A 27,650-nucleotide genomic window follows, 5' to 3' on the forward strand; every position below is an offset into this window, starting at 1 on the left:
CCATCCACACAATGTGGAATTTTAATGTAAAATCACATATCGTCAACCCAATATACATTCTGAATAAAATTTAAAGTCCATCCGACTTAAAGTCCAACGTCTTTCTGACAACATTTTGACTTAAGCTGTAATGTTAAACCAACATCGTAACCGACAACATGTTAGCATGCTTGTTAGCAAATTGATCAAAGCATGCATTTTTCTCCTCTGAATATTGTTTCGTCTGGTCGGGCCCCACTATGTTTTGAGTATTCATCACATTGACGCATAGGGCAAAGAGATCATGATTCAAGTTATTACGAGCCAATCACAGCACAGTTGGGCAGAACTAGGCAAACCGCTGTGCCCATGTAAAGCCTAAAAGAGCTGCTGACATGGATTATAATCTCTTGTTATTTTGGTACCCTCATATACATACAATAAGACAGCAAATTTAATCCCCTGTCAGCCTTGTATGGCAGTTTTCTTTTCAGGCTGCAATAACCTCTGAAAAAGCAAAGCTGATTTCAGCGGATTCTTAAGCAACAACATATGTGTGGATTGGTTGGAAAATAAGACTCTAACATACCAAGATGAGACAAAGTTTGTGAGAGTGAACCCTTTAAATGTTAAACTTCAAAATTTTACTTGTTAAATGACACTACACAAGCATGACCTACGATTCAAAGATTAATTTGATTAATTTCAATTTGATTACACACTTAAAAGTCACATAAATTTATGACTCAACTCTCAGGGAAAGAGAGGAGAACCAGCTCCTCAGAGGTGAAGTTTGTGCAGAGCTCTTGTGTGTTGGGGTTTGGGAGCTAATCCTGACATATTAGCTCTTGTAGCTCTGCCAGGCCTGCTTTAGTGTGTGTGAGGCTGGACTGGCACATACTCCAGGAAACATGGGATCCAGAGGCTTAGTCTGCGAAGCCCAGAGGAGGAGGGAAAATTTCAGTGTCCGAGAGAAAGAGGGAGGGAGACAAAAGCCTGTATCACCACATGCTTCACGGCTCTACTAAACCACTGCACTGTGTCAAGCAGTCCTGGCATGGCTAAGACTGATTCCACAGAGAGAGGACAAAGAGGACTAGACTGAACCACAGCTGTCAGACACCAGCTGTGCTGCAAAGCTCCACAAAAAACATTCTTCAATATTAAAGCTCTTCCCAAACTCAAAATAACACCTAGAAATCATATAAAGAGGCAGCAGAGCACATATAGACCTATAGGATTCCTGTGACAAGCTGCACAGGGTGTATTTTTATCCGCTAGCAGAATGTTCTCTGCTCCCTTAGTCCCCAAATGGTTTTCCCTTACTTCCTGTCTTTAAGGATCTCCAGCCACCGGCTCACTATCTCAGCTCTGCGGCTCCACAGAAGGCTACAGCAGAAGCCATTTTACAATGAGAAATGGCTTCCCAATGGGAAACTCTATACATGTTCTCATTTAAACCACAGTAATGTCTGAGCTTGATCAGCGCTGTCTAGAGAGCAGATGAATGTGTGCAGGTGTTTGTGAATATGAGTGTCTGCATGTGTATGTGAGCGTCTACGCGTGGGTGCAAACATTCACGAGAACGACACTGATGTAAAAATCAGCTGGTCAGGCTCTGGTAATGGCCAAGTGTTTCTTGACTCTTTGAAAAACAGAAATATTTCACATGTTTGCAGTGTGTGGATTTCACTCTACCTCTAAGTTAAATACCACATGGGAAACCAGTTAAGTTGTTAAAAGCGGTTTTGGCTTCGTGCCAGCTCCACAGAGCGTGTTACAGAAAGTGTTTGAGAAAAACGGAGAACTAAATGAAATGAGAGTGTTGCCATACTCACTGATTAGAAAAATGCCAGCAGCAGTGGCAATATTTGTACCTGTCTGAGGAAAAATGTGTCAGTGCTCTACAGACCTCCAACTCACTTTCAGACTGCTGGATTAGTGCAAAACTAAAAACAGACGGCACAAACTCAACCAACATAGAACACTTCACATCGTATCATTTATCATGCAGTATAAATACCAGTTTTGAAACTGCTTCAGACATAGATGCGGACTCACTATTAAAGGAGCTGTATGCAACATTTAAAGCATGTCTATCCTTGCATTCATGTGGTGTGGGAATAATCAGTCAAGTTACATCCCCACTGCCAAAATTCACATGAAGGACCTCTCAGGTCAGAACAACAACTTAGTAACTGTGAAAATGTTGGTACACGAGATGCATTGCTGAAAAGTAATTTTTTATTGATGTTAAGAAACTTTTTATAATTCACTTATTGCATATCATTTTTTAACCGCTTCAAACTGTTTCGTTATACTTGGATAACTGCATGAATCTTCACAGGAATGTTAAACGCTCTGAGCGATAAAAATACAACACATCTTTTTTGTAGCGTCGACGTTCCGCGTCGACGCTTCCACATTATAAATTAAAAGCTCATAAACACAAAAAAGTTGGAAGAACAACTTCCCAACTCCGTAAATGGAACCATCCAAGGGGCATGGGAATGCAACATATGTTTAGAGTCTGGGACGGGATTGTCTGCACACGGTTCTCAACATGGAGCAGGCAATGTATCTTTACATATCGAATAGTGTCTGCTGCTCTGAATATCGCATAATACACTAACTTTAACATGATAAAGGGGAAACCAGAGAAGCAGCCTCCTTTACCTCCATTTTTACTCTCCCCTCTCTTTCTTTCTCTTAACCATAAGACTAATCACCTTTCATTATATTTCTTGCTGGACTCTTAACTATGTGAAACCTCCTGTAACAGGAAACCTCTGACATCAAATAATATTTCATACTTTCTGTTACAATACATACAATATGCAGTGACACTTACTGTAGAAGTATTTAACTGTCATGCCAGCAGGAGATAAATCAAGACATGCACATATAATTTGGTAACTGTCTTCAACTTTTGCCTGAGGACTGACAGAGACTGTTTACATAAGTCTGCAGCACTGACAAACCCATTCAGCATTTTCAGGTCAATCGAGTTAAGCAATTACAGTGAGAGTGACATAGCTGATGATAAATTTATCTTATTAGGCATCCAGCTTGTTGTTACAGGCATTGGATGGTGAGCAATCACTTAAAAAGAAATTGTCTGTGCAGACTTTCATGCAAAGGCAACAATCTCTCTGGAAAAAACAACAGACAGTTTCAGTATAATATTACAAAAGTTAAATGAATGTAACACGCCAAAGAAACGAGCGATAGAGGACCTCACAGAAAACTGTTGCCTAACATGGCTATTCCTCTAACTTCCTGCTTGTATTGAATATACATTACAAGGCAAGAAACATACATCATGTTCTACTGGCAAAGTATTTTGGGAATGGATTATGTGCCAGAGCCCCAGAGGGAACAGCCCTTTTATCATAGAAGTCATTAATGCAGCAGTGAGGCCCTGTCACTATTTTCAAAAGAAACCAAAATACATGAGCTCTGCATGTATGCATGCACGCTAACGCATTTAAATCCACAAATACATACACACACACACACACACACACATACGGTTTTAGCATAATACACACTAAGCATGACTGCATATAAATGACACATCATTTTAAAACTCATATTTGTAATTTACTTTCTTGTAGTTATTTCAGCTTTCCGCAACTTAATTTGTAGTTTTACTTCATGCGTCCTTCCATTGCTGCAAACATTTTAATGTGTAAATTAATAGTATACCCTCAGGGTAAGATGGCGCGTGAGATGGACAGGTGGATTGGCATCGCATCAGCAGTTATGCAGACGTTGCAACCGACCATAAAGAGAGGGCTCAGCGACATACCGTATGACTGAACAATGTTTTTTAATAGTTATTTCACCCCTCTAGAAGAATGTTTTTCTCTTAAGGCCGCTTCAGATAATGCATCGCATCATAAATGATTGCTGTGCAAGTTATCACAGAATCACAAAATTGCCTGTAAAGTCAAACCGTCACTGTCTTGAGTAATAGATCATGATAATATTGTATGGTGAGCCACCTTATGACTCCCACCCAATGACTCCTTGATGTTATCACTCCCTGTAATAAGCAACTAAGACTGATTTTCTCCAGGGACACAGAAAGTGCCGTAGCTCATATGTAGGGAGTGAATGTGGCATCATAAGTCAAACGGTGACTTTCGAGCCACAGATCACAGAGGGCAGAGTCGTGCACACAGGAAGTGCATTCCTTCTCCTCACAGTCACTGCCCCCACTGATGTTTGTTTAAACTGGGCTTTGATACATGGAGAGATTGCTTCTCCACTCAAATCTCCTCCCACTCCACCCTCGCCTCCAAAGCTCCAAAAGTACCCCTCTCTTTTCTGTAACAGGAGGACAGACTGGGACACTGACTCCCCGGAGATTCTTCGCATCTTATCAGCCCCACCCTCTTCTCCTCTGGCAATGACTCATCGCTGTGACCCACTTTACTTCAGCTATCCACACTGGCAACTAACTGACTGACCTGTTGCCTGACTGTCTGATACTTATCAATACATCATAATCAAACAGTTCAACACAGTGTGCATCTGTGAAGCCCCCAGTTGACAAAAACAATGCAATAATGCTTCCATTATTATGTGTGTAGAAAAGTTGTTGCAGTTCTCTCATCATCAGCCAGGATTAGTCCAAACAAACTGGCAGTCTGTCAAAAGTTTTTGCAACCAATATTTCTCAAGCTTGAAAACTACAAAAGTGTGCCAGGACACATCCCGAAGTCCAGAGACGTCATTATTTTTGTCAGAAACTATGTACAAAGGCTCAAACAGACCAAATGTCTCACATTGCAAGAGGAAAAGGAAACCCAAATATGACAAAAATCAAATGGGTGACAGGGCACGGGAGTAAAAGACTCTGCTGTCTTTCATTAAATGATGTTTTGGAAATGGTTGTCACACTGCAGAGGGACAAAGACAAACTTGGAGCCTCACCTGAGTTTATCAGCCACAAAGATGACTCGACGCTCCAGCAGCAGCGAAGCAAAGACTCGTATCACCTGACGTACACTGAGGCAACTGAACAGACTGTCAAAGTCCACGTGCTCCAGTCTGGAGTCAGTGGGCCGCCTCAGCTCGATGACCTGAATGACAGAAAAAAATGTAAAATTTAAGTTATCGCAGTGTGTGGATCTAATTTAAGAAGTATTTATCTGCTGCAAAGATATCCTTTTCATAAAACTGGGCTGTCCACACAGTAGAAAGATGCAAATTCTTTTGACACAGGTGCTACATGACCCGAGAGAACAGTGGAAAAGGGCATAGAAAAAACTGCGAAAAGCCGAGTGAAATGGAAGTCATTTGTCAATGGCCTTTGCTCTTTGGAGGGGCAAAGTGCTTAAGTCAAGTAAATCAAGTCATCTACACCTACTACCCACGTTGTTATGAAACAAAGCTGGTTTTAAAATCGACAAAGTATTAAAATGATTTGAACTTATGAACATAATTAAAGTAGTATAAAGTAGCAGCTCTGACCTCATTTCCTGCACCGGGCAGAAAGGTCTTCACTTTAATAATCTTCCCTGGTGCAGGGAAGGGCGACTCCATCAGACTCCTCATGAAGGGGTAGACCAGGGCTGCCGAGACACCTCGCCGCCGCTCCACCTCATCCAGGATCTGAACATGGGAGCACAGTTTCCTTAACAATACGCAAAGTATCTGGAAATCTTTTAATATTAAAGGAGCCAAGGTTTTTATTCATGTTGAATGAATAGCCTAGAAAGTGCACCGTCATCAAGGTTATTGACCATGGCAACAGTTTATGGAAACATATTGTTATGTGTTTGAGTTCTAGCAATTGTCTGGAACTTCGTATTCATTTTCTGTTTTGAAAAATAGCAAATTAATTTCTTTCCATGACTGTGTGATTGGAAATTTCCACCCAGTGTGCCTGTCTGCCTGTTTTGGTCCAAGCTGCCTGCTGGAAAGTTGATTGGAGGATCGCTTGTTTTCAAGGTCATATGATATCACCTTTCTTTACCTCCCATTCTGCCTGTCTGTCGGTCTGTTGTCTCTCACACACAACCCCCCCTTTAAAATCAAACACTGGCCTTCTTTCCTATTTACCATAATTGTCTCAGGTTTGCTGCTGTACAGGTCTCGAAATTGAGACATTTAAGGGACTCTCTTTCACTCTTTTATCTCATGAAGGTCATACTCTCTGGCTGGTAAACACTTTGTTCACAAATTAAATACTAAAATTAATTAACATGGTGATGATTATTCTACTTTGACTCAACAACTGAATACAGATTTCAGATTTTTCAAACCTTTGTACAGCCTTTAAAAACATCTCTTTTTTTTATTATTAAACTATGAATACTGTATATTTGCACTTAGCTCTGAAACACACCATGATTATTTATTTTTCATGTCATAAAGCAGCCACTTCGTTTCAGCAGCCTGGACTGACTCACTTTGGATTAATAAGTAATCAGATAAGGCTGGAAAAGTCAAACAGAGTGACAGCTCTGCTCTTTGTTAGCACCACTGACACAAAAGTGAAGGAAACAGTTACTCTGGGAAATCAGGAAGTAAAAATCAGAAGACTGAGGAAAAAAAGGTTTACCAGTGAACAATGACGTTCAGCTGAAGGTCTGCTGAACGTCATTTACTTCAGCTGGTTAACCACACACTGTTAGTGTACGCTAGCTGACTGTCTACAGTACGTGTGTGTGTGTGTGCGCGCGCGCGTGCACGAGAAAGGCTGAACTCACCGTGGAGAATAGGTCAAAACAGCCCAGTCTGCTGATGACACAGTACACCTCTGGAAGGCGAGGTCCTTTCCCAGTTGGCTGTAAGACGAGGTATTAGAGACTTATTGGTCAGTGGTGTAACTGGTATGATAAAGAGACACATTCAAAGAGTGTAATATCTACTGCATTGCCATAAAGTTGTGGCACATTTTATAAAAGAAAAATCAAAGTCTCTTTAAGGTAAGTTTTCATTACAGATTTTTCAATATATATTTTTTTTTTATTCAAGCTAACACTTCTGATAACTAAACTTGCGTATTAGCCATTACCATGTCCCGATACCGCCGTGTAAAAAAAAAAAAAAAGATCAGGTGTATACTGTCAACCCTGTGTGGTTAGAAAATGATCGCCATCATCGCTGTATCGTATGGCAAAAATTAAATATGAACAATTACATACAGATGGCATTTTGCTAACACTATTCACCAGAAATAGATTATTCTAGCTGCTCTAAATCAGTAGTTGCTGCAAAGCTGAACTTGCTGTGTAGGTTACTCTTTTAGAGTAGCAAAAAAGAATTGATTTCAGGGAAAACTGCTGTTTAACCAAGACAAAAACTCAAAGAGTCAGACCATGATAAAACAAGCATGACCTGTAGACCGTGATAATATCATTTGCAGATAAGTTGTTTAAATACTGTAGCTTTTTTTAGTCTTTGAATCTCGTCTGTGATCTGAGGTGAAAGTCTTTTATGTGGATACCAACTTCCTAAACACAGGTGGTTTATCTGCTCCTGCTGATTGTATCTACCTTCCTCTGTACACTCATAGACCATAATGTGCTTTGAGACACAGACGCTCAAACACACAGACACAAATGAGCACAAGCACTCAAGAACCGCCAATCCACTTGTCCATATTAGGTATACAATTTTCTCCTCTTGTTTCTCCTCCGCTTTTCCAAATGGATGATTAAATCAACTATGTGGAGCTTGAGTCAAGTCCTCAGGAATGCTCAGTTACTGCCAACGGCTGGTCAGGGAGGAAACAAAGTTACTGGAGGAGAGCAGCTCACCTCTTCCTCTACCTTCATTAAAATCTGCTTCTATCAAGATGAACTTCAGATCAACAGAGCAGGTCGAGGTTGAAAACATCTTTTTGTCTGGTCAAAGAATTCACAAAACATCTGGCTGTCGTCCAGCACATACACAAACACACAAAGACCCTCCAAGTAAACCTCTGAGAACGTGCACACTGAGGTACTGTAAACATAGTCAGAAATACCAAACGGCAAACAAAATCACCACCACATTCACAGAATCCCACACAGTCATGCGCTCTGCCCGCAAGTTAAATGGGAAGCTCATCAAAAAAACTTCAAAGGGCTCTCCGGCCTCATTATGAGGAGGAAATGCTCCACAATGACAAAGTTAGGATTTTTCATGGTTTCTCTTTGTTTCGCCTCTCCTGGGAAACTCTCATTAAAGTCAATGAGTCAATCCTAACTGGGCTTTTACCATAAATTATTACATTTGTATGCACTGTGTGTTTGCAGCATTAACACTATTCAAATAATATGTGGCTGCTTTTTTTCTTTCTATTATTTTTAAGGTAAATATGTGATTAAACAAACAAATGTCTAACAACAGATATAAGTATTTAATAGTAAACCATTTTCATGCAAACCTTTTTTTTTTTTAAACCAAATCAATCATGAGTACAGTTTTTCTTTCTTTTGTCTTTGTGTTCTGTTTCCTGTTGTCACAGTGGGCCGTCATGTAACACATCAACATCCCCCAGAGGAAAACCGTATCGCATGCTCACATGAAAAAAGGCCTGTCACAACAAACAGGGCTCAGCAGGGTGTGAACAGGGAGTAGAGGATGAGGGGTTGAACGGTGGCTTACCAGCAGGCGCCTGCAGTATCCAAACCTCCTGCTGCCGTCCTCTCCAGTCAACATGAAGGAGAAGGTTTCACTGGGGCAAAAAAACAATGTATAAACATGATATTGACATAAAGACACATACAGTACATGTGCAGACATTTACACGAAAGACAATACCGAGTTGCTTCATTTCATGAGTTATTTAATTAATTCCAGGGGCTAAAGGTTAAAATATCTCAGCTCTGCTGCTTTTATTTTTATTATTCCTTTTTTTTCAATTATTGATTTTGGGAAAACGGTTTAGATTACAAGACATACATCAGAACAGAAGCAGTTTTATTCCTCCTTCAGTTCAATGTTTTATTTTTTTATTTTTTAACTTAAGAACTTTTGGAAGAGAAAGTGTGCACATGAGTGCAAATGAACACGCCAGAGGACAACTTGAAGAAAAAATAGAATAGAAATCTATGAGGTTTGCAACAATAAAACAACATTATAGAGTCATTCTTTTGATACCTCCACAAAATCTGACCCAGGGATCCTACAGCTTAAGGAAAGTTACATTTAAGCCTGTTTGAATGCCACTTGGAAAGACCGATTTTTATCAATAACCCCCCAAAAAACATGACCTGACATCAATTACTTAGGGTTTGGGATAATTTGGCCCAAATGGTTAATGTAAAACACATTTGACCTCTTTTTAGAATGGAAGAAATATAAAACAGTGAGCATAAAGTATGATGCTGTCATCAAAGTATCTATTTGATTTACCTCAAAAAGAAGTTAATTTGTCATTTGATTGGATGTGGTAAATGTATGTGTTGTTGTTGTTTTTCCTGACTTGGTTAAAATTATTGTGAGAGGCATTCAGTAAATTATTTAAAAATAAAAAAGTTGTTAACAATTATTGCTAGATTTAACAATGCAACATCAGGAAAATGTGTCATAATATCCTACTTCCCATATCTTATCGTTTTAAAGACTATAGATAGATAGATAAAAAAGATTAAAAAAAATACCAAACATATTCATCAGGTTGCCTTGCCTGAAAATCAACATGTCCTATGAATAATGTGGAAAAGTGCTAAGATGGATCAGTATTGCTATTCTTTTTTTTAAATGAGCCTCACAAGCCCCCAACTTCATGGAAGTTCAACATCGCTTGAGAGTACCACCTAAGTAGACGAGATATAATGAATTTGACACAGATTTTCTTCCATACCTGGCGTACTCAGACACAGGACTCCAGTCTTTTGCATCTGGGAAACAGAACTGAGGAATGGCTTTGAGTCTCTGCTCCGCCTCCCTCATCTGCTTGGTGGGCCTCTCTAGCTGTGAGAGAAGAGGAGTTTCAGTCAGCTCATTCTCCTTCAGATAACTGAGTTCTCCTGTTTTTAAAGATCCCCATTGATGTCAGCGTGACCAAGAAATGACCAGTCTCCCAAACAAGGTCAAACCTTTGCCCTCTATAGTCCTCATTAACTCAGCTGAGTGAGAGTTTCCCCTGGCTGGCAGAGATGTACATCTCCCATGGGACGCTTCTGCTGAACCAAATCTTAAATAACTTTAAAATATATCTTGGAAAGACTAAAAACACTTCCCTGCCACAGATCTTGGTTATTTTAAACTGTAAACAGGCTCCCAGACTCCCCAGGCTCTGTGTTATTGTAAATCTTGTATAGCTTTAAACTGTACAAAACCTGCCCAATCAAGTATGAACAGCTCACATAAATATAGATTTTTACTTCAATTTTAATTTTAAAAAAAGGCATGTATAACTATAAGATGTCATTCAGCATCGTCGTCATTTCCAGCGCACACACTTCTGCAGTAATCTATGACTAAAAGCTCAGAGCGGGAAAGCCTACAGCACATAATCACTTCTGAGATGATACCAGCCTGCTTTATCCACGGCATTAACATTTACATCTTCCAGACTGTCTAAATATGACTTAACTGGATTACATTTGCTAGCAAAAATCAACAGTTCATCCCCACAATCATCTAAAATTCCCTGGATGATATTAACTGTCATTAACTATGTCAAGTTGTAAATGCTGATGTTGGTCCTGCAGACACATCAAGAATTAGATCATATGTGTAAGCTCTGCTGCCCACACATACATTCATTTCTTCTTATCAGTATTATTATTACCAAAATAATTATATTGGCCATTTAACAACCAATTGATTATATTTTCCTAGACCTTGCTATTCTCAGCAGTCACCTGAACAAACTAACACACCACAGTGAGTACTTTTAAAATTCAGCCCCTGCTGTAAACAGCATTAAACAATGATAAGAAATGTGGCTCTTACCCATCATAACATTTGGAAAACGGTCAGTAGTGACGTATCTGTAATTCTGATTTGTAATCCTGAGCAAAACCACTTGAGATCCTTTGATGCATTTAACTGGATGTATTTAGATATGACTGTCATGCTTTTACCTTGGGGAACTGGTAGGTGACCTCTGGGGAATAGGAGTTTTTGCTGGGTTTCTTTTTCAGAGAAACAACCACAAAATACTCAAAGAGTTCTCTCTCCTGCCACTCAATGAGCTGCAGCTCCAGCGTGCGGTAGCTGGGGGCCCGTCGCAGGATGGACTGCAGTTTCAATAACCTCTGGGTGTGAGCTGAGGAGGGAAATGAACATTAAAGGAACAGTTCACCCCAAAATCAAAATAAACATTTTCCCTCTTACCTGTAGAGCTATTTATTAATGTAGATTGTTTTGGTGTGAGTTGCAGAGTGTTGGAGATATCAGCTGTAAAACTCAACAGCGATGTCTCTTTCACAAAATCCTTACCCTGTTACTCAACATAATCTGCAGACTTAATTATATGCAGTTTCATGTAGGAACTATTTTCTTTCTACTCTTTACACTTCCTTTCTTCCAATGTATCATTGCGTAGGACGAAGCTTGTATCTACTGCAAGCTCACAACTGAGCTGGCTAGTGTTACAGCTCATCTGAGGATGACGCCATCAATGTTTACATCTCGCGCTGTCACAAGCACAAGCCTCTCATCCATGAGTAGATGCATACTTCCTTCTGAGCAGTGATACAGTTGGCGGATGTACTTCAACAGAGTGAAAGTAGTTCCTACATGAAACTGCCAAGGTCTATGGATTATTTTGATTAACCAGGTATGATTTTTTCAAATGTATTTTGTTTGGCCCTTTGAGCACCACATGGTGAGTGCCATCTTGTTCCTTTAGAGAAAAGGCAGACATCTCTACAGTCGATATCTCAAACATTTGGCAACTCACACCAAACCAGAAACGCAACATCACTGAATCTTGTTCGTATTCCTGTCACTGAATCTAGACAGGTGATAAATGTATGTTTTACTGATAATCTGTGCACATGGCAAAGTTTGTGTTAAAACTCTGCCATCTGTCAAGTCACACAGTGTCATAAAAACTGGGAAACTGTTGCACAAATACAGAGGAAACAGCTCCAAGAAAACGTTCCCAGTTGACAGAATTGTAGCACCTAACCACTCCAAGTATGACCAATGTGGTTACTCACCTTTGAACCTGTCATCAGAGTCACTCTCACTCTCACTGTTGTCATCTGGAGGCAGACATGAGACAGACAAGAAGGTTTTCTATGGGTCAGAGGGCAATTTCACAAACATGTGTTTATGTCACAAGAAGGACACAGCAAGAACTCTGTGTGGGTGGCTGAGAGGCAAATATTTACTCACTTATCTGGTCAGTGGATAAAGGGAATAAAGAGAGCTCTTACCCCTCAGAGATGCAGTCTCAACATTGGACATGGACAGCTTCTTCAGCCTCTTCTTCCCACGTTTAGTGCAGTAAATGGAGTTGATCCTCTGGACCAGCTGTAAACAGATAAAAGAAGAAGTTCTCAGTTGGGGGATCTGAAGTTTTGTTTCTTTTGATCCTAAGTATAGAAGAAGTAGGGGGTGTTTCTGGCCAAAAGTAATACTGTACTGTGCTTTAAGGGTTACTGAAAAGCTTCAATGTCAGTTCTTGAGAAAAAGTACCACAAGAGAAACCCAAGTGGTAACAACTCTTATCAAGGCACTGTGTTTTAAAAACGTCTTTTCCAAACTGAGGAATTAGAAGTGATCCGGAGCTGCTCTGACTCTGACATGGTCTCTACAGAAACCTGAGCTGGTCTGTGAAGCACGAAAGGAAAGACAGCACAGTCGGAGCTCTACAAGGACTTAGTGTAGGTGTTTGTGTAGGATCTAGCTGTGTGTACCTTGGGGATCCTCCAGTGCCTGTGTGAGGCCAGGGTTTCACTGGTGCTACTGAGGCTATCATCCAGCAGGCCGCAAGATGATGTTGATACACCCCGCTGGAGCAGCAGCATTTCATCGTGGCTGTAGCGTTTGGACAACTGTGACATCCGGTGGCTCTTCCTGTCACTTGGACCAGGGAGGCGAAGGGACTGGCTACTAGGTTTGGAAGGCAACTAGTCAAAGAGGAAACATTACAGAGGGGTTGGTATATTTCATTCCTTCATAAGGTTTCTATAAATAATAGTTGGGGTAGTATAAATAGTTAACCCGGTACAATAATTCAAGATATTTTCCTGTGGAAACAGACAAAAAACAACACAAGACACACTGCATTTTGTTTTACACAGTTACTATCGCCAGTAGCAAAAATGGCAGATGGTGGTTCAACTGAAGTAACTGCAATGAACTTACATTGATACTCTATGGTACCTGGGGATAGCTCCTGATAGCTACTAGGGAAAACAAAAGCGCTATCTTCTTCCTGTTTAATAGTGCAATAGTTTAATGTACTTCCTTTGTTCCGAAAACCAAGATTTTATTTTCCAAGGAGATCATACCTGCTGGCGGATAGAATTGTGACGAAAGCGGTTGCATGCGCCTGAAACGCTGAAGGACAGAGCCAGATAATAGCGCTGCGGGTAAGCAAGTAATATAAGGAGTGTGAGTGCACTCATCAGGTGAGCAGATGGGGAGGTGGATGGGTCCTACAAACTACCGACTTTCGTGTGGGAGTTCGGAGTTTGCTTCCTGTGTGGATGTGTGTGTGTGTCTTTTTCTACACCTTACCATGTGCCTCTTTTGCCTAAACCTAACCATCCATGACTTTGGTGCCTAATCCCAACAACAGTGACAGTCTGCGCTGTTGTGTAAACATAACACTGTTTCATACCACCACACGAGCATTTGTTGACATCACAGCAACATGCTGCATCATCTCATCGTAACGTCATCCCACCACGTGCATTTGTTGACATCACCATAACGGCTTCCAAGAGTGTAAACAGCTGACACACAAGGAAACCTGAAACATCATAGGCTGATGCAGAAGGTCCTGACAGAGCGGCACCATGTGAGGAGTTGGGAGTGAGAAGGTGTTGGGGTGATGAGCTGCACAACTACACCTAATCAGCAAGGAAACAAACTACACTATGTAGAAAACTATTGTCTCAATGGGAAAAAAGCCAATTACTGACTGACTTCTTTATTAAACAAGATGTGTTTGTTTGGCTGCACTATAAACAGATTCCACAGTAGCTCTTTCTTTATACTTCTGACAAAGTGGCAGCTCAAGGAGTATTTGCAGAAGTATTAAACCACAGTTGTTGTTACCACCAGTAACTTTGTTTGTCTCTCCTTTATATAATGAAACAAGTGCTTCAAAGTGAAAAAGCCAAATGTGCAGATGGGCCTTCCTGAGGAGAATCACCAGGTCTAAACATATCAAATTGTTTCCTGTAGTGACACAAATGAGGCGTGAGATTCTTTAAAAGATCTTGTCCAGGCACTGACACCTACTGAGACGATGCAGGCAAACATATGTTTTATATTCACTACACAAAAACAAATCTGTGCTGTTGATCCCAACAGACTTATGACTACTTACCTGAGGTGGAGAGTTCAGCTTCCTGTCCATGGTGGTCCACGATCTGTTGCTCTCCAACAGACACGACTTCCGACCCAAACTCTTCCTCTTCAGGTCAACATCCTCGTATGGATTCTCCTTCTCTGTGGGGGTGAAGTCAGTATTCAGTGTTGTTGCAATATAATGTCACACAGCAGCAACTGTTCATGGACAGAGGATGTTTTTGACAGAAGACAGACGAGCCTGTGGGGTCATAAAGGGTAAACGGAGGACAGTGAAACGTGTTAGGGGCACTGATGGCCTCCCTATAGTCAGTGTGAAAAGAGAAGAGTCATGAAAGGTAGGGCAAAGGTCACTCCTAGCTGGCTCAAGTGAACTCCCTTTTTCAAAACAGTTGCTGTTGGCACTGGGCCCCACAGGCCCCAGTGGGCCCAGCTGAAACTTCTGGACACAACACAGCTGATGAGTCACTGTCCAGGCATGCCAACTGTCTGCTTTGAGAGACGGAGGAGGATCATCCTCTTACACTGAGAAGAGTTATATTTTTAAGGTCCTGTGTGTAGGATTTAGGGGCATATATTGGTAAAAATTGAACATAATAGTGTCCAAGGTTCGAACCCGGGTTGAGGCGAGGTTTAAATGGTGAATGGCTGTCTGTGTCTCTATGTGTCAGCCCTCCAATAGTCTGGCAACCTGTCTAGGATGTACCCCACCTCTCGCCCTATAACTACTGGAATAGACTCTAGCCCCCTCGCAACCATTGGGAGGATAAGCGGTTATGAATGAATGAATGAAGTATGCTTTCTTTAGTGTATAATCACCTAAAAAACTAAAAAATGCCATGTGCTTGAACATATTGTGGACTTTCAAATAAGGCCCAGGCAATAATGTTTCCAAAAATACAAAACCTATAATATAAATTAAGGTTTCAATTATCAACTAAATATAAAGACTTGAAAAATGCATCCCTGTACTTTAAGAAATGACAATAAAGCACAGACATTGTCACTGCTCTATAGATGTGAATAAATGAATGAAGAAAAGGAACTTTACAGAGCGCTGCACAGCTCTCACTGATGTCACCTGGCAGAGGGCCAACTTCAATAAAGAGAAACCTTGTGTAACGCCACAGTCCATGTCTATTCAGACATGTGCTCTGAGAATAGCTTTTTGGCAGGGTCTGAAAAAGGTTGTGAGAAAGTGAAGAAACCACTGTGAAGAATAAAAACAGAGCCAGATGGCGTCGAAATGCATGAGGGGAACTTTTTAAAGGAAAGAAAAGCAGTGTTATCTATCAGTAGAAAGGAAAAGAAGAAAAAATCTATTTGGTAGCTGTGCTCCTTCCTCCTGAGTATATTAGTGGAAAACCTGGTGAACTCAGCAAACAATGAGTGTGTTTTAAAAACATCTCAGATTAACCTAAAGGCAGAGCTTTGTTCACTTAACTTTTTTTAAGTTAATTATTGAACCTGTCTGAAGCAAATCTACACCCCCACGCACACATACATAGTGAAACGCACACTGCCAGGGCTCTTCAGAGCGCTATGTTGTGTCACACAGTAAATTAGTGCACTGCAGTGATTTTCTGTGCATCATTAAAGCTGAGGAGCAGAATAAGAGGGCTTAGTGTGACCCCATGTTGTGCTGCAACTCCATTAAACTGAAGCAATACTGTAATGAGAGCCTGCTGGGAAAATAATATGTCTGCATAGCTGCTTATGTACTGGAGGGTACTAATCTACTCCTCTGATTACAAACATCCAGATCTCACTGTAACACACCCCCAGACACACAGTATTATGCAGGGAGTGGACACACCTCGGCTGCACACTGTGATTGTACATTTTCTGTGTACACAATGGGCTCTCTGGGCAGGGCGAGGCACAGAACAAACTATACCAGCAGCGACAGTATCAGCTTACACTATAAAGTGGACAAGCTAAAGTATAGTGGCACCGCTCAGCCATTCAGTCGTAAAACAGAAATGTGCATGGGATAAAAAAAAAAAAATTTGGTTGCAGTTTTGTATAAACAGTTGGCGGCACCACAAACCATACAGTGTGTCCATCGTGAAGACTGCTTGTGACCACACTGGAGAAAGTATGTAGGAGAATGCACATGGTACATTTTACACCAAAGAATAACAAAATTATAGGTCCTGCTAAGTATTAAGTGTAACTTTATCAGAATCTTAATCACTCACAACATGTACCAGACAGTCTCTTAGATTTATTTACAAGCATAAAGCTTCTTTACACATGCAGATATTTTTATAAACTGATATTATCCTCTACGTACTGGCTTCTCATCTACATGCAAACAGAGTTTTAGGTTACTAAAACAGAGGCTTTTTTAGGGTACAGATTTTTTTAAAACTCCAGTTACACGGGATTGGAATCACCAGAGGCCCCATAATACAATATTATTGCAATTTTTAATTATTTGTGATGTACTGAGTATTGCAGTAACATATATTGTGATATACTGGGATTTATAACCATATCTCAACTGCTTACTATGTCTCCAAAATTTGTCAGTGTCTGTTTTTCAGTCTGATGATCTCACGTCAGTAATTTTTATTGCAGCAATGTATATAGTGGACTGGAAAAGCAAATGATTTTATCATTACAGTAGGCTACCAAAAGTTTTATTGATATTTGTAATATTAATAATTATTTAATAAAAATAATGGTAAAATTGATACTTGGCGCAATATGATGAAAACTATTGTGATACTTTGCTGTATCCGTTTTTGTTCCCCCACCCCTTCCAGTTATTGTTTGTCTGTATGAGCATGTAAAACAGAGCACTAGAGAAACAACCATGTTATCTTCTTAATTTACACATGCCTATTGTTGTTTTGTGTAATCGACATGCACAACAAACAATGACAGACTACCGGTTTGTTAACTTTTTTTAGCAATGTTTGTTCTAATTTTACTTTACACTTAAACTCAGTATTTCTGCACCACGTCACGAATGAACGGAAGCATCTGCTACACCCTTTTTTTTTCTGCTCCACCTCAGCATCCGTGGTTTAAAGTCCACTAGAGGTGACGGTTTTGGATCAGGCCTGGTCAACACAGCCACTTGTGGGACATTTTACAGTTGGATTGTTGTTTTGGGGGAAGGAAAACTTTCACATGTCCAGAGCATCACTTGTATCTGTGAGTGATCTCCTTCATCCTTTTATCGAATGGCAGTCAACAGTGATAAGATCTCTCTTGGGTGTTTTGAAAAAGGCAATGTTAGCCTCTACACTGTACTACCTTTGTGACAAGGTGGGCAGCTGCAGACGCCTTACATTGGCGAGCATTTGGAGTCATTTCTGCATTCTTGTGTGGACACAGATATTATGCAAAAAGAAGGTCATGTGGACAGACTTATTTTTCAACAGGTGGGGAAATATGCTTTTTTTTTTTTAAAAATGTATATGACAGGACCTAAGGGCAGGCAACAGGTGAACAAACTACGTCAGAGAAGGTAACACTAAGCTGGGAGTTTGAACGAGACTGTGATACAAACAGCTGAATCATAGTGTTAGCACAAAGTGTGATTCACCTGTCTGTAAACACATCACTCATCAGCACTCCATGTATCAACTACACTAGTCAGAAGCACTTAAAACAGTCGGCTAATAGCACAATCCATCACTCAATTGAAGCACATTGTAGTATGGGTTACAGATCACTTAAGGTGAATATATGGCATTAAGCACAGGTGTGTATGAATGTCCTGCAGATTCGGCCAAGGAAGCCAAGGTGTCTTTCTCTTCTTCTCATTCTTGTTAAAACAGGGGCACAGAGGGATAAAAATGTGGCTTATTTACTGCTGTGGCTGCTTCTCACATGGATCATCTGACCTGTAAACCAAGTGCATGGTGGTAGTGGAAACCACAGCTCTCCTCCATAAGGACTCATGTTTGAAAGCTTTGTTTGAAAGAGCTGGAGCAGTTTCAAACTTGCACAGAGACAATGTCCTTGTCGAGAACAAACAGCGATTGGCAAAAGTTGCGTCTCCTAACTGCAGACTCCACGCTCACAGTCCTGTGTGAACAATGGGGGCTTTGTTGGGATTCACATGAAAATCAGTCATGCCCTGACGCTCTCTCTCTGAGACGACTGCACTTCCTCAGCTTCAAATAAAAAATGCAGATGAGCACAACACTGATCACTGACTCCAGAACAACGCAGCTACTTGTAGGAAAAGCATGAGGTAATGTACAGTACAGTAATACTTCAGTCCTTATTTGGTCACTGAGAGTTTATCATAAAAAATATCTCAGAGTGTGAAAACTTTTTACTGGATCTGAAATCCAAGCTTCATCATGAGACCATACTCACACTGACACACATTTCCAAACCATTAAATATGCACTGGGGGAGCTGGCAACTGGACTGGGCAGAGGGCCTGGGGTCATTTGCTAGTGGAAAGGAATTTGGCTCTTCAACATGTCCAGCATTTCATACACGCATTATCTCACATTTGAGAACATTTGAATCAACCCTGTGCGCAGTGAGATACACAATGTGTCGCTGTGGGAGAACGGCGCTCAACAATTAAAATAAAGACCTTATTTACCATAAGTTTGGTTGACAATCAGGCAGTCTTTAAAACAAGATACAGCCTAAACAACCACATGTTATCCGTTAAAATGCTCAGGCTGAGAGTCCACATGAGGCAGATGCAGGAGGACCAGTTATTACATTAGGCCATGCTGCAAGGGCCACTGTAGCAATAACAATAACCATATTATGTACGCAATTACTCTTTGTGGGAGGTTTCACCTAAAATTTACTTTAATGCTTCATCTGGACTTTTGCAAAGCAGCTATGAGATTATACTTGTACTGTCACTGTCTCACTTATAACCACTGTTTAAAAATCACATGACTTCCTACATATGAAAGGCAGTGAACTATGTAAAGGCTGCAATTGACAATTATTTTCATTCTCAATTAATCTGGAAATTATTTCCTTGTTGGAGTGCTTCAGGGATGACATTTTTTTGGAGTTAGACCTGCAAATTAGCATCACCCTGGTTCCTTTAACAAAAAGCCTATAGGATTTTTTCTATTGGATTTTATTGCAAAAAATAAGCTCTGTAGCAAACATAAAATTATGATAGTATAAGTTCTGTTCAGCAAGATAATCTTCATAAATGAACATCATTTTCAAGATTTTTAAAGCGCAAATGCAGTCACCGGAAGTAAATAGTTGTTGTTAGTCTGTAAACGAACACCATGGTCACATGACTTAAACATCGCCACCATAATGCTGTGTGTTCAGCGCAGCTCAGCGTGATGAAATTCTGTAGCGTCATTTAACCACTTATTAGGACACATCTTTTTTAAGGCACATGAAGGCTTCAAAATTTTCAAGGGGGGTATTTACTGATGTATTTTATGTTGTAAAACAAACATGAACATCTCTTCGGCTTGTTTTAACAACAGACCGTATATCAGGCATCTAACCAAAAACCAAAAAAGCACTTTATATCAGAAAATAGTGAAAATTGTCCAACTACAACTTCCAAAACACCAAGCTGATATGATCAAATGTTTTGTTTGATCCAACCAATAATCCAAAACACAAAAATATTCAGTTTACTTTTATATAAGCCTGAGAAAACCAACAATTATTTATATTCAAGAAGCTGAAACCAGAAAGATTTTGTAATTTTTGCTAAAAAAAACTGACTTACACAATTAATCTTTAATAGAAGTTGCCTTTTAACTCTGTTAAGCAAGTTACTGATTAATACACTCAACATTTTAGCTCTAAACTGTACCCAAGAGTGACCTGGGTCAGAAAAAAACAAGTGATTGATCTAAGTAACATGAAAGTCATTTTTCCTGTTGGTGAACCAGTGTGCTTACCTACTATGTCCTCATAGGCATTCTCCTCTAAAGTGCTTTTGGAAGTAGGTCGACTCTGTGTGTTTGTAGTTAGTGTGCCATTCTCTGTAGGTGAGGACGGATATGAAGATGGCAGACTCTTAGCATCCTCCGACTCACATGACTCCCTGGGACAGACCAAAATAAGAAAAGATGTTACATACTCGCATACAAAAAATTACAAGGAGCAGGGTTCCCATATATTTTTACCAATTCATTTTCAAATGTTTTCCATAACTTTACTTTAATAGCTTACCGCAAATCCTTGACTTATAGGTTTATATAGTTAGGCCTATGGAGTCATATAGCCATACATGATTAAACATACACTTCACAGCTGTTGGCGTATAAGTAAACTTCCAGAGCTTGCTAACTTTACTCACTTGTTGGACATTCCTACTGCCAACAACATGCATATGCCAGTAGACCCAACCAGAACATTGGAGTACTTCGCAAAACATCACAGCCTCATCCCTTTTGGCCAAGAAAGAAAACGGAATATCTTGTACTTTCTATGCAATTTGACATGTGTTTGGCCTTGGCGTTGATGCAATACCTATTTTATGTATATCACGTGATACTAGTGTTGCTTCAGGGTAACTCAGCGCAGCATTAGATTTTAAATTAGGAACACTTGGAACGCGTTTTGCATAACGTTAGACAAGTTTTGTTTTTTTAAACTTATTTTAAATAATAGCCAAAACAAAGTATATTTTAAACTTTTTCAAAACATTCTGTTCATGGGGCGTCCGGTGGCTGAGTGGATAAAGCAGGCGCCCCATGAATGAAGGCAGTGTCCGTGCCAGCGGCCTCGGGTTCGACTTCCGCTCGTGGCCCTTTGCTGCATGTCATTCCCTCTCGCTCCCCCTTTCATGCTACGGATCTGTCCTGTCTAATAAAGGCTAAAATGCTAAAAAAAAAATCATCTTTAAAAAAAAAAACAAAAAAACATTCTGTTCATTCCAAATAATTTCCAAACAGTTTTAGGTATTTCATGAACATGGGAGCCCTGGAGGAGTATGATTCAGTAAGAGACAGTGAACATGACGGGGAGGCCTCTGGTGAGTGAGTAACTGGATGAGAAGGACGTGATACAGATGACTGGTGGAGGTGCAGAACATAAACACAAAGGCTGAGGGTGCAGGTTTAATACAACAGGTTCAATATGATTGGCTGTTGAGCAGCAGCTGTGGCAGTATGCTGCAGCAGAGGTTCAAAGTAAAGCAGTCATTAATGTATGTAGGATACATTGGTGATGTCAAACAAACAGCTAATAGAAAATTAAAAAAATTAGATGTTATCCAGATAATGTCATATGTAGAGGGACTAATATAACTAATAATTTCACTACTAGTCCACCAGCTGTGTAGATAAAGATAATTAACCAAAGACAAGGGTCCCTGCAGACGAGGAAAACAGCCAGAAGCCAAGAATTACACAAGCCACGAGCCACGAGCCAATAATGACGACTAATGAGGCTTCAGCCACACTGTATGGCCTTCAGTCAAAGAATCGCGGCCTTTAACTTTTACTGGAAACAATCTTCACTTAAAACAAAAGGTACAAAGGGTTTTAGAATTTAGACATAACTGAGGTGATAACTGTACTCACGTTTGGGTCTTCACACATGCTAATCAGGAGTCTCACTCAGTGAGTAGGACAGACAATGTGAGGTAATCACTCAAGAGTAAACAGAATAAGTCCAGATGTTTTTTTTTTTAAAAAATAGTCCAGACGGCCAGTTTTACTCCTTCTCCACTTGCCAAACAGGAAGAGAAAAAGTCAAAATCTTTGTCTTTTGTGTTATTTACCCAACACAGAAAAACAAAAACACTATGTACTCCAATCCTGATTAGTTACAAGTAAACATGAAGGTATCTTACTATTTCCGACTGTCCTCTGCACAGTGTTAAGTCACACATTGCATGTCACAAGGCACTGCAGAGGAACTTTGCTACATTAGTGCAGGGATCTACAGTACGGTCATGTCGCGCCATCGACAGCTTGTGGCTTTTAAGGTTGGTCTGAAACTGCTGGAGCCACAGGAATGTTAAACACAGAGTCCAAGGGATGAACATTTAAGGATTTCATCCCCATTTTACATAGGGACAATCTGGAAAGGGCCCCACCCTCACATAAAAAAATGAGGACTTCTGATCCTGAGAGCTATAAGTTAAAAACAAGAGCAGAATCCAAGATTCAGTTAATATTTATGCAACAAAGAGGCTGAATTTCAGTGGTTTATAGAGAATATTCATGGATTCAGTTAGAAGCAAACTACGTGTGAACTTCTCTTAAAGTAAGAATATAAGACAGATATATTTGGAGTGTGTTTAAAGTTGTTTTATGGACCAAAATGAATTTCTGGAAAGACTCTGTAACTTCAAGTGCTCTGTACAATAAATCAGCTATTTTTAGTATGAGCTGCTTTTATTATAACTAGTACCAGATGCATAAATGATGTGTAGGCACAAAAAACATGTGTATACGCCTTTTCTCACACATAAAATGATATATATAAAAGAAGAATGCACAGTGAGACTTTGTCCCAGACGCAGACATGGTTTCAGCTGAGGTAGCTGCAGGTGAGATGACGAGGATAAAGTAAGAGACGGATAACATTGTTGTTAGGTTGTTTGCCAGTTTCACTTATTGTGTTATCATTTTTACAGGCTGCACAGTGTTCTGAAAAATGTCAAAGACGCATTTATAAAGTTGATTTTAAAATAATGTACGAGTGATTAATTTCATCATGAAAGCAATCGTTTAATTTTACCTTGTAGCTCCCTTTGTAATGTCAGCTACAACATGATCTGTGTTTCATAATCAGACTGAGGGAGATTTTCAGAAATGTGATGAATTAGTGGTACAGACACTACAAATCACCACAGCCATACGTAATAACGACTGCTCTAGCACCTTTAAAGAATATGTGATATGACACAGTCTAATGAATAATGAAGGGGAACAAGTATCGATATGCAAACAAATGTTTAAGGGTGTTTTTACATCAGTTTAGGGCAAAGTGTGGGTGTGGGCCCAGGGCCACAATAATTAAGATTTATAAAATGGAATCAGGCGTACACATGGCTTCATAAATCTGATGAAAAGAATGCATATGCAAGTTTCTGTCTTTGAGCGTACACAAAGTTTTAGTCATGAATTGTTTTACGACTCTGGCCCATAACAGGCCTTTCCCTAATAGCATTATTCAATCTGATTAAATTAGGGAAGCTGGAGTGATGAAAACTCTGTGCACTTTATTTTAAGTAAAAATATTCTCCTTTTTCTTTAGTGGTCTTTTGGGAAACATAAGTGATTCAATTCTGATCTCCACTTCAAAACATAACACAAAGCAAACTTAGGGGAATCACAGTAGATTGCTCCAAACAGTCACTCTGATCAGTAACTTACAACATCAACAAAGAAAACACTTCCAAATTCCTCTGTCAGATATGTTAGAAAATTCAAACTCCATTACAATCACAATCATAAATCAGATAAATTCTAGAAACTCTGGAAACTTTTGCATTCCCTTCTTTCACAGTGACACGGCCTGGCGGTCTCTGATAGGCAATGGTTGACTGTTGACCCATATGTGCTATGTTATTTATTTCCTGTCACATCTCTGTCCCCTCTATTTCTTCAGGGTTCATACAGACAGAGGATGAAAGTGTTTTCTCCATAACCAGCTGTTGCAAGAAAATTGTGCAAATTCATAAATGGAGCAAAACTTCTGCTTATTCACTGTCGAATTACAGCTCAAAACATCTGGGGTCCGATTACTGGTGTTTACCAACTGACTGGCGTTAATACAGCATTAGAAAATAATTGCAACCGTCACTGTTCTTTATCTTCTTTGTTTAAAACGAATACCTAATACATTTCAGAAAATGATTTAGCATTCTGTTCTTTTCTCAGTTATATTCAAGTATTTTCTTTTATGACCAAGTTAAAAAAATATCTGGTTTTAAGGGTATTCCAGGACTTTAAGAGTGTTGAATTAAAGTACTTCGAGCACCTAAACCTTAGTTCTCTGTGTATGTTTTGGCCTTTTTTTCTTTTTGCTGTTGTTGATGAAAATTTTAAAAATCAATTAAAAAAAAAAAATTCAAAAAGAAAATTCAAACTCTAAATTAAGAACTTTCCAAATAAAGAAAATTCCAAATTCAAAAGGGATGCACTGATCCGATCTCTTCTCTCCGATATGGTCTCCAATACCTCTGCTTAGAGAATCTGCAGATAATGTGTGTGCCAATCATAACTATAACCATTTTTTTTTGTGTCACCAAAAAAAGCAATTTAACAATGTGATTTACAAAGAAACTGCATTATAAACAGATCAGTGGCTGTGAGACAGAGCGCTGATATCCTCACCTGTCCTGGGGTCTCAGTGTGCTGCTCCCCTCCATCTTTACCGTTCGTGTCATGCTGGGTGCAGGGGTGGAGGGCAGAGGCGGGGGAGACTCAGAGGCTCTGTCTGGAGGTAGTCCATTGGCTGGCGACACACCCCTCTGGTCCCGTTTGGCATCGTACTCAAAAGTGCGTTTGGGTTTGGGTAAGGGATTGACCGGTGTGCTGACAGAGGTCTGTTGGCTTGGTGGCTCTGGGCTCTCAGACCTGGCTGAGCTCACACTGAACCTTTGTCTGAGTTTAGACAGCTTATCAGACACCAAAACAGCATCTGGTTCTGTGGCCACGGAGCAAATGCTGCTGCGCTTACTGGTGCATGTACTGTCCAGGTCATCACCTATCACAAGAGACTTTTGTCTCGTCTTGTCAGGAGCATAGCAATTACTCAAATAACGTGGAGGGGATGGGCTGGGATTCTCCTTAAGGGCCTGCTCAATCTTTTGTATCCTGTTGAGAACTGCTGACGTCTCTTTTCGAGCAGACAGGGAACGTACGAATGTTCCAGAGGACTCTGTCTTGCCTATCCTTTTCTGGAAGCGACCTATGCCGTCTTTGTCTGAAACTCCTTCCTCTTCCTCTGTGTAGGAGCACTCTGAGAAAGCTGTGCTCATCCTGCGTACCCCCTTAAAGTCAAACGTTTTCTCACTGCAGGGAGAAGAGAGCAGGCTGGGGCAGCCCTCACTGCCCCCTACGCGCTCTCCTCCTCTTTTATCCAGACACAAGCTCATCCTAGGCAGAGCCACCCTCCTGCACTCCCATTCTGAGATCTTTTTGCGGATTGTGGTGGGGGGAACACCTGCTACTGAGCGGGTGAGAGAGAGGGTGCGCTTGTGACTTTGGTTGGACGAAGGTCCCAATGACAGCGTGCTCCAACTCAGGGGCCGAACATTAAGTCCATCTCCTGAAGAGAGATCTCCTTGTTTCTCCTTCTTGTCCTGGCTTTCCTGGCAGGACTTGGTTTGACTCGGGGGTTTATAGATGGAGAGCCTGTTGTCCAGGCAGCTGATGCTCTTTGACTTAGTGAGACGGCCTTGGAAGTCTGCGTCACCGCTGCACAGACTCTTGCTGTTCCAGCCAGCACGTACCAGGAACCTGCCGTCAGTCCTGACGTACCTGCTCTGCTTCCCAGAGTTCTCACCGTCACTGAGGACAGGCTGCTGACTCTGCCCCTGACCGGCAGCAAGAACAGGACACGGCGATGTAGACTGGCACCTGAAACAAGACAGAGAAAGGTGTGAAAACATTGTAAATATTGTACATTGTAAATAAACAAATATTAATAAACCAAAAGAGGTGTCAAGAAATCCACTATGTAGCATGAAAAGCACCAGAAACTTGATGGTGAACAGATGGAAGAAAAGAATCAGCTGAAAATTTTGAATTCATATCCAAGATCAAAGACAAAATGAAAACTTGAGCCACTTATTAAGAATAACCACAGGAAAGTATTCTGTCTTTGGCAGCATGAGATTAAGTAAAAGCCAAGGGAAATACAGACTACATTAAAATGCCACTCTGGATTTTTCCACATTATCAAAATAACTTGAGGAGAATCACTGTGGACCTCACACAGAAAACAGTGTGCCAAGCAAGATTTATTACAGCTGTCTTACCTGTAAAAGTCTCCCTGCTCCTTTTTGGTCCTCTTTTCTAAATGATACTAGGTGCTACAGTCGTTCCACGCTCACTCCTGACTGCACCATCAGTCACCACACACACACTTTCTCACGGTGCTCACCTCCTTTAAGATTTCCAAAGAGAGACAAACTTTCCCGGTAGATCCCCAACACCCTACTACTCATAGTCTTTCAGGAACCTTGTCATGACTTGGACGGTGGCTAAGTCTTGCGAAAGTAGAACTCTGGGAGATCTGATGTCACAGCCACGGTTAGAATAACAAGCGTTATGGGAGGAGGAAACAGAGGGCTGCACACTGTGATTCAACAATGCAGGTTGGGACAGATCTTGCTTCACACCTACCTGCCCTTCCCTGTTTTTTTTTCCTCCTGCTCCAGGGTGGAGAGATTTTTTTTTACAACAGCTAGGATCCTGCAAGCAGCAAGTATGATGGATGCATCTTATCTTACTTCCCTTGAAGAAATATGAGACTTTGAAATGATGAGTCATGTCTGGTAAATTTTACTGCTGGTTTATGGTATTCTAAAGTCAAGTTTTTTTAATTCTCTTTTTATTGAGATTTCTGACAAAATCCAAAACAGATAGTCTTTTTAGGGCTTAGAAGCTTTATCTCGCCAAGCCTTCTGTAAATCAGCAGTGCATCAAGAGACACTAAAAAATTCAGGTCAAAAATACAGAAGCCGAAGAAGACCAGTAAAGTAAATATAAGTACACATATGAATCTCAAAAAACAAAATGGATTTTTAAGCACAATTCTTTTAATACTGATTAATGAGACTGATAAATTAATCAAAATGTTTAGCTCCACCTTAATTAACTAAGAATAACTGAATCTACTGTGGTTCATGTTGATCATCACTGCTGTGGATCAATGTGTACACTTGAAGACAGAGATGCACCAAGGGGAGCAGCCCGCTCTGCCAAACCTGCCGTGCACCGGACACAGAGCCGATGACAGGCTCTTAAATTAACAGATGGCAAAGAAGAATGAAAAGTTGTGTGAGGAAACATGTCAGCCCTTGGCCTGTTATAAATGTTTTAATATTACAAAAAAAAAAAACAATTTACTATGGAAATTCTGATTTTTGTCTGACTTAAAACTGTTGCCATGGTTGGGATTCAGGTTTGACTTAGACAGAAACTATGCGGATTCATGTCAGGTTTGGCCTGATTTTTTTGGGCCCGACCAACAAACTATCTTTCCTTTGCTTAAAATAAATTAAGCTTTAAGTATTACCTTACTCAGATTATTAATGTAAATATCAACTAACTCAAGCTTGA

At 40.3% G+C, this 27,650-nt stretch overlaps 1 protein-coding gene across 4 annotated transcripts in view; it reads right to left on the reverse strand.

Annotated features, from left to right (window-relative positions):
• Positions 1-27,650, reverse strand: part of dennd2b (DENN domain containing 2B) — a 61,709-nt gene that overhangs the window by 10,211 nt on the left and 23,848 nt on the right. For all 4 annotated transcript variants that reach the window (XM_042485192.1, XM_042485111.1, XM_042485349.1 and 1 more), the window contains 12 exons: positions 24,696-25,943; positions 20,301-20,446; positions 14,444-14,565; positions 12,801-13,013; positions 12,318-12,414; positions 12,099-12,143; positions 11,016-11,200; positions 9,788-9,897; positions 8,587-8,656; positions 6,702-6,779; positions 5,461-5,601; positions 4,921-5,069 (listed from right to left, as the gene is read on the reverse strand). In XM_042485192.1, coding sequence (XP_042341126.1) covers positions 4,921-5,069; positions 5,461-5,601; positions 6,702-6,779; positions 8,587-8,656; positions 9,788-9,897; positions 11,016-11,200; positions 12,099-12,143; positions 12,318-12,414; positions 12,801-13,013; positions 14,444-14,565; positions 20,301-20,446; positions 24,696-25,943 — 2,604 coding nt within the window. The remainder of the gene's footprint in view (positions 1-4,920; positions 5,070-5,460; positions 5,602-6,701; positions 6,780-8,586; positions 8,657-9,787; positions 9,898-11,015; positions 11,201-12,098; positions 12,144-12,317; positions 12,415-12,800; positions 13,014-14,443; positions 14,566-20,300; positions 20,447-24,695; positions 25,944-27,650) is intronic.

This window comes from Plectropomus leopardus, chromosome 1, assembly GCF_008729295.1.
Source record: "Plectropomus leopardus isolate mb chromosome 1, YSFRI_Pleo_2.0, whole genome shotgun sequence".
Classification (NCBI taxonomy): domain Eukaryota; kingdom Metazoa; phylum Chordata; class Actinopteri; order Perciformes; family Serranidae; genus Plectropomus; species Plectropomus leopardus.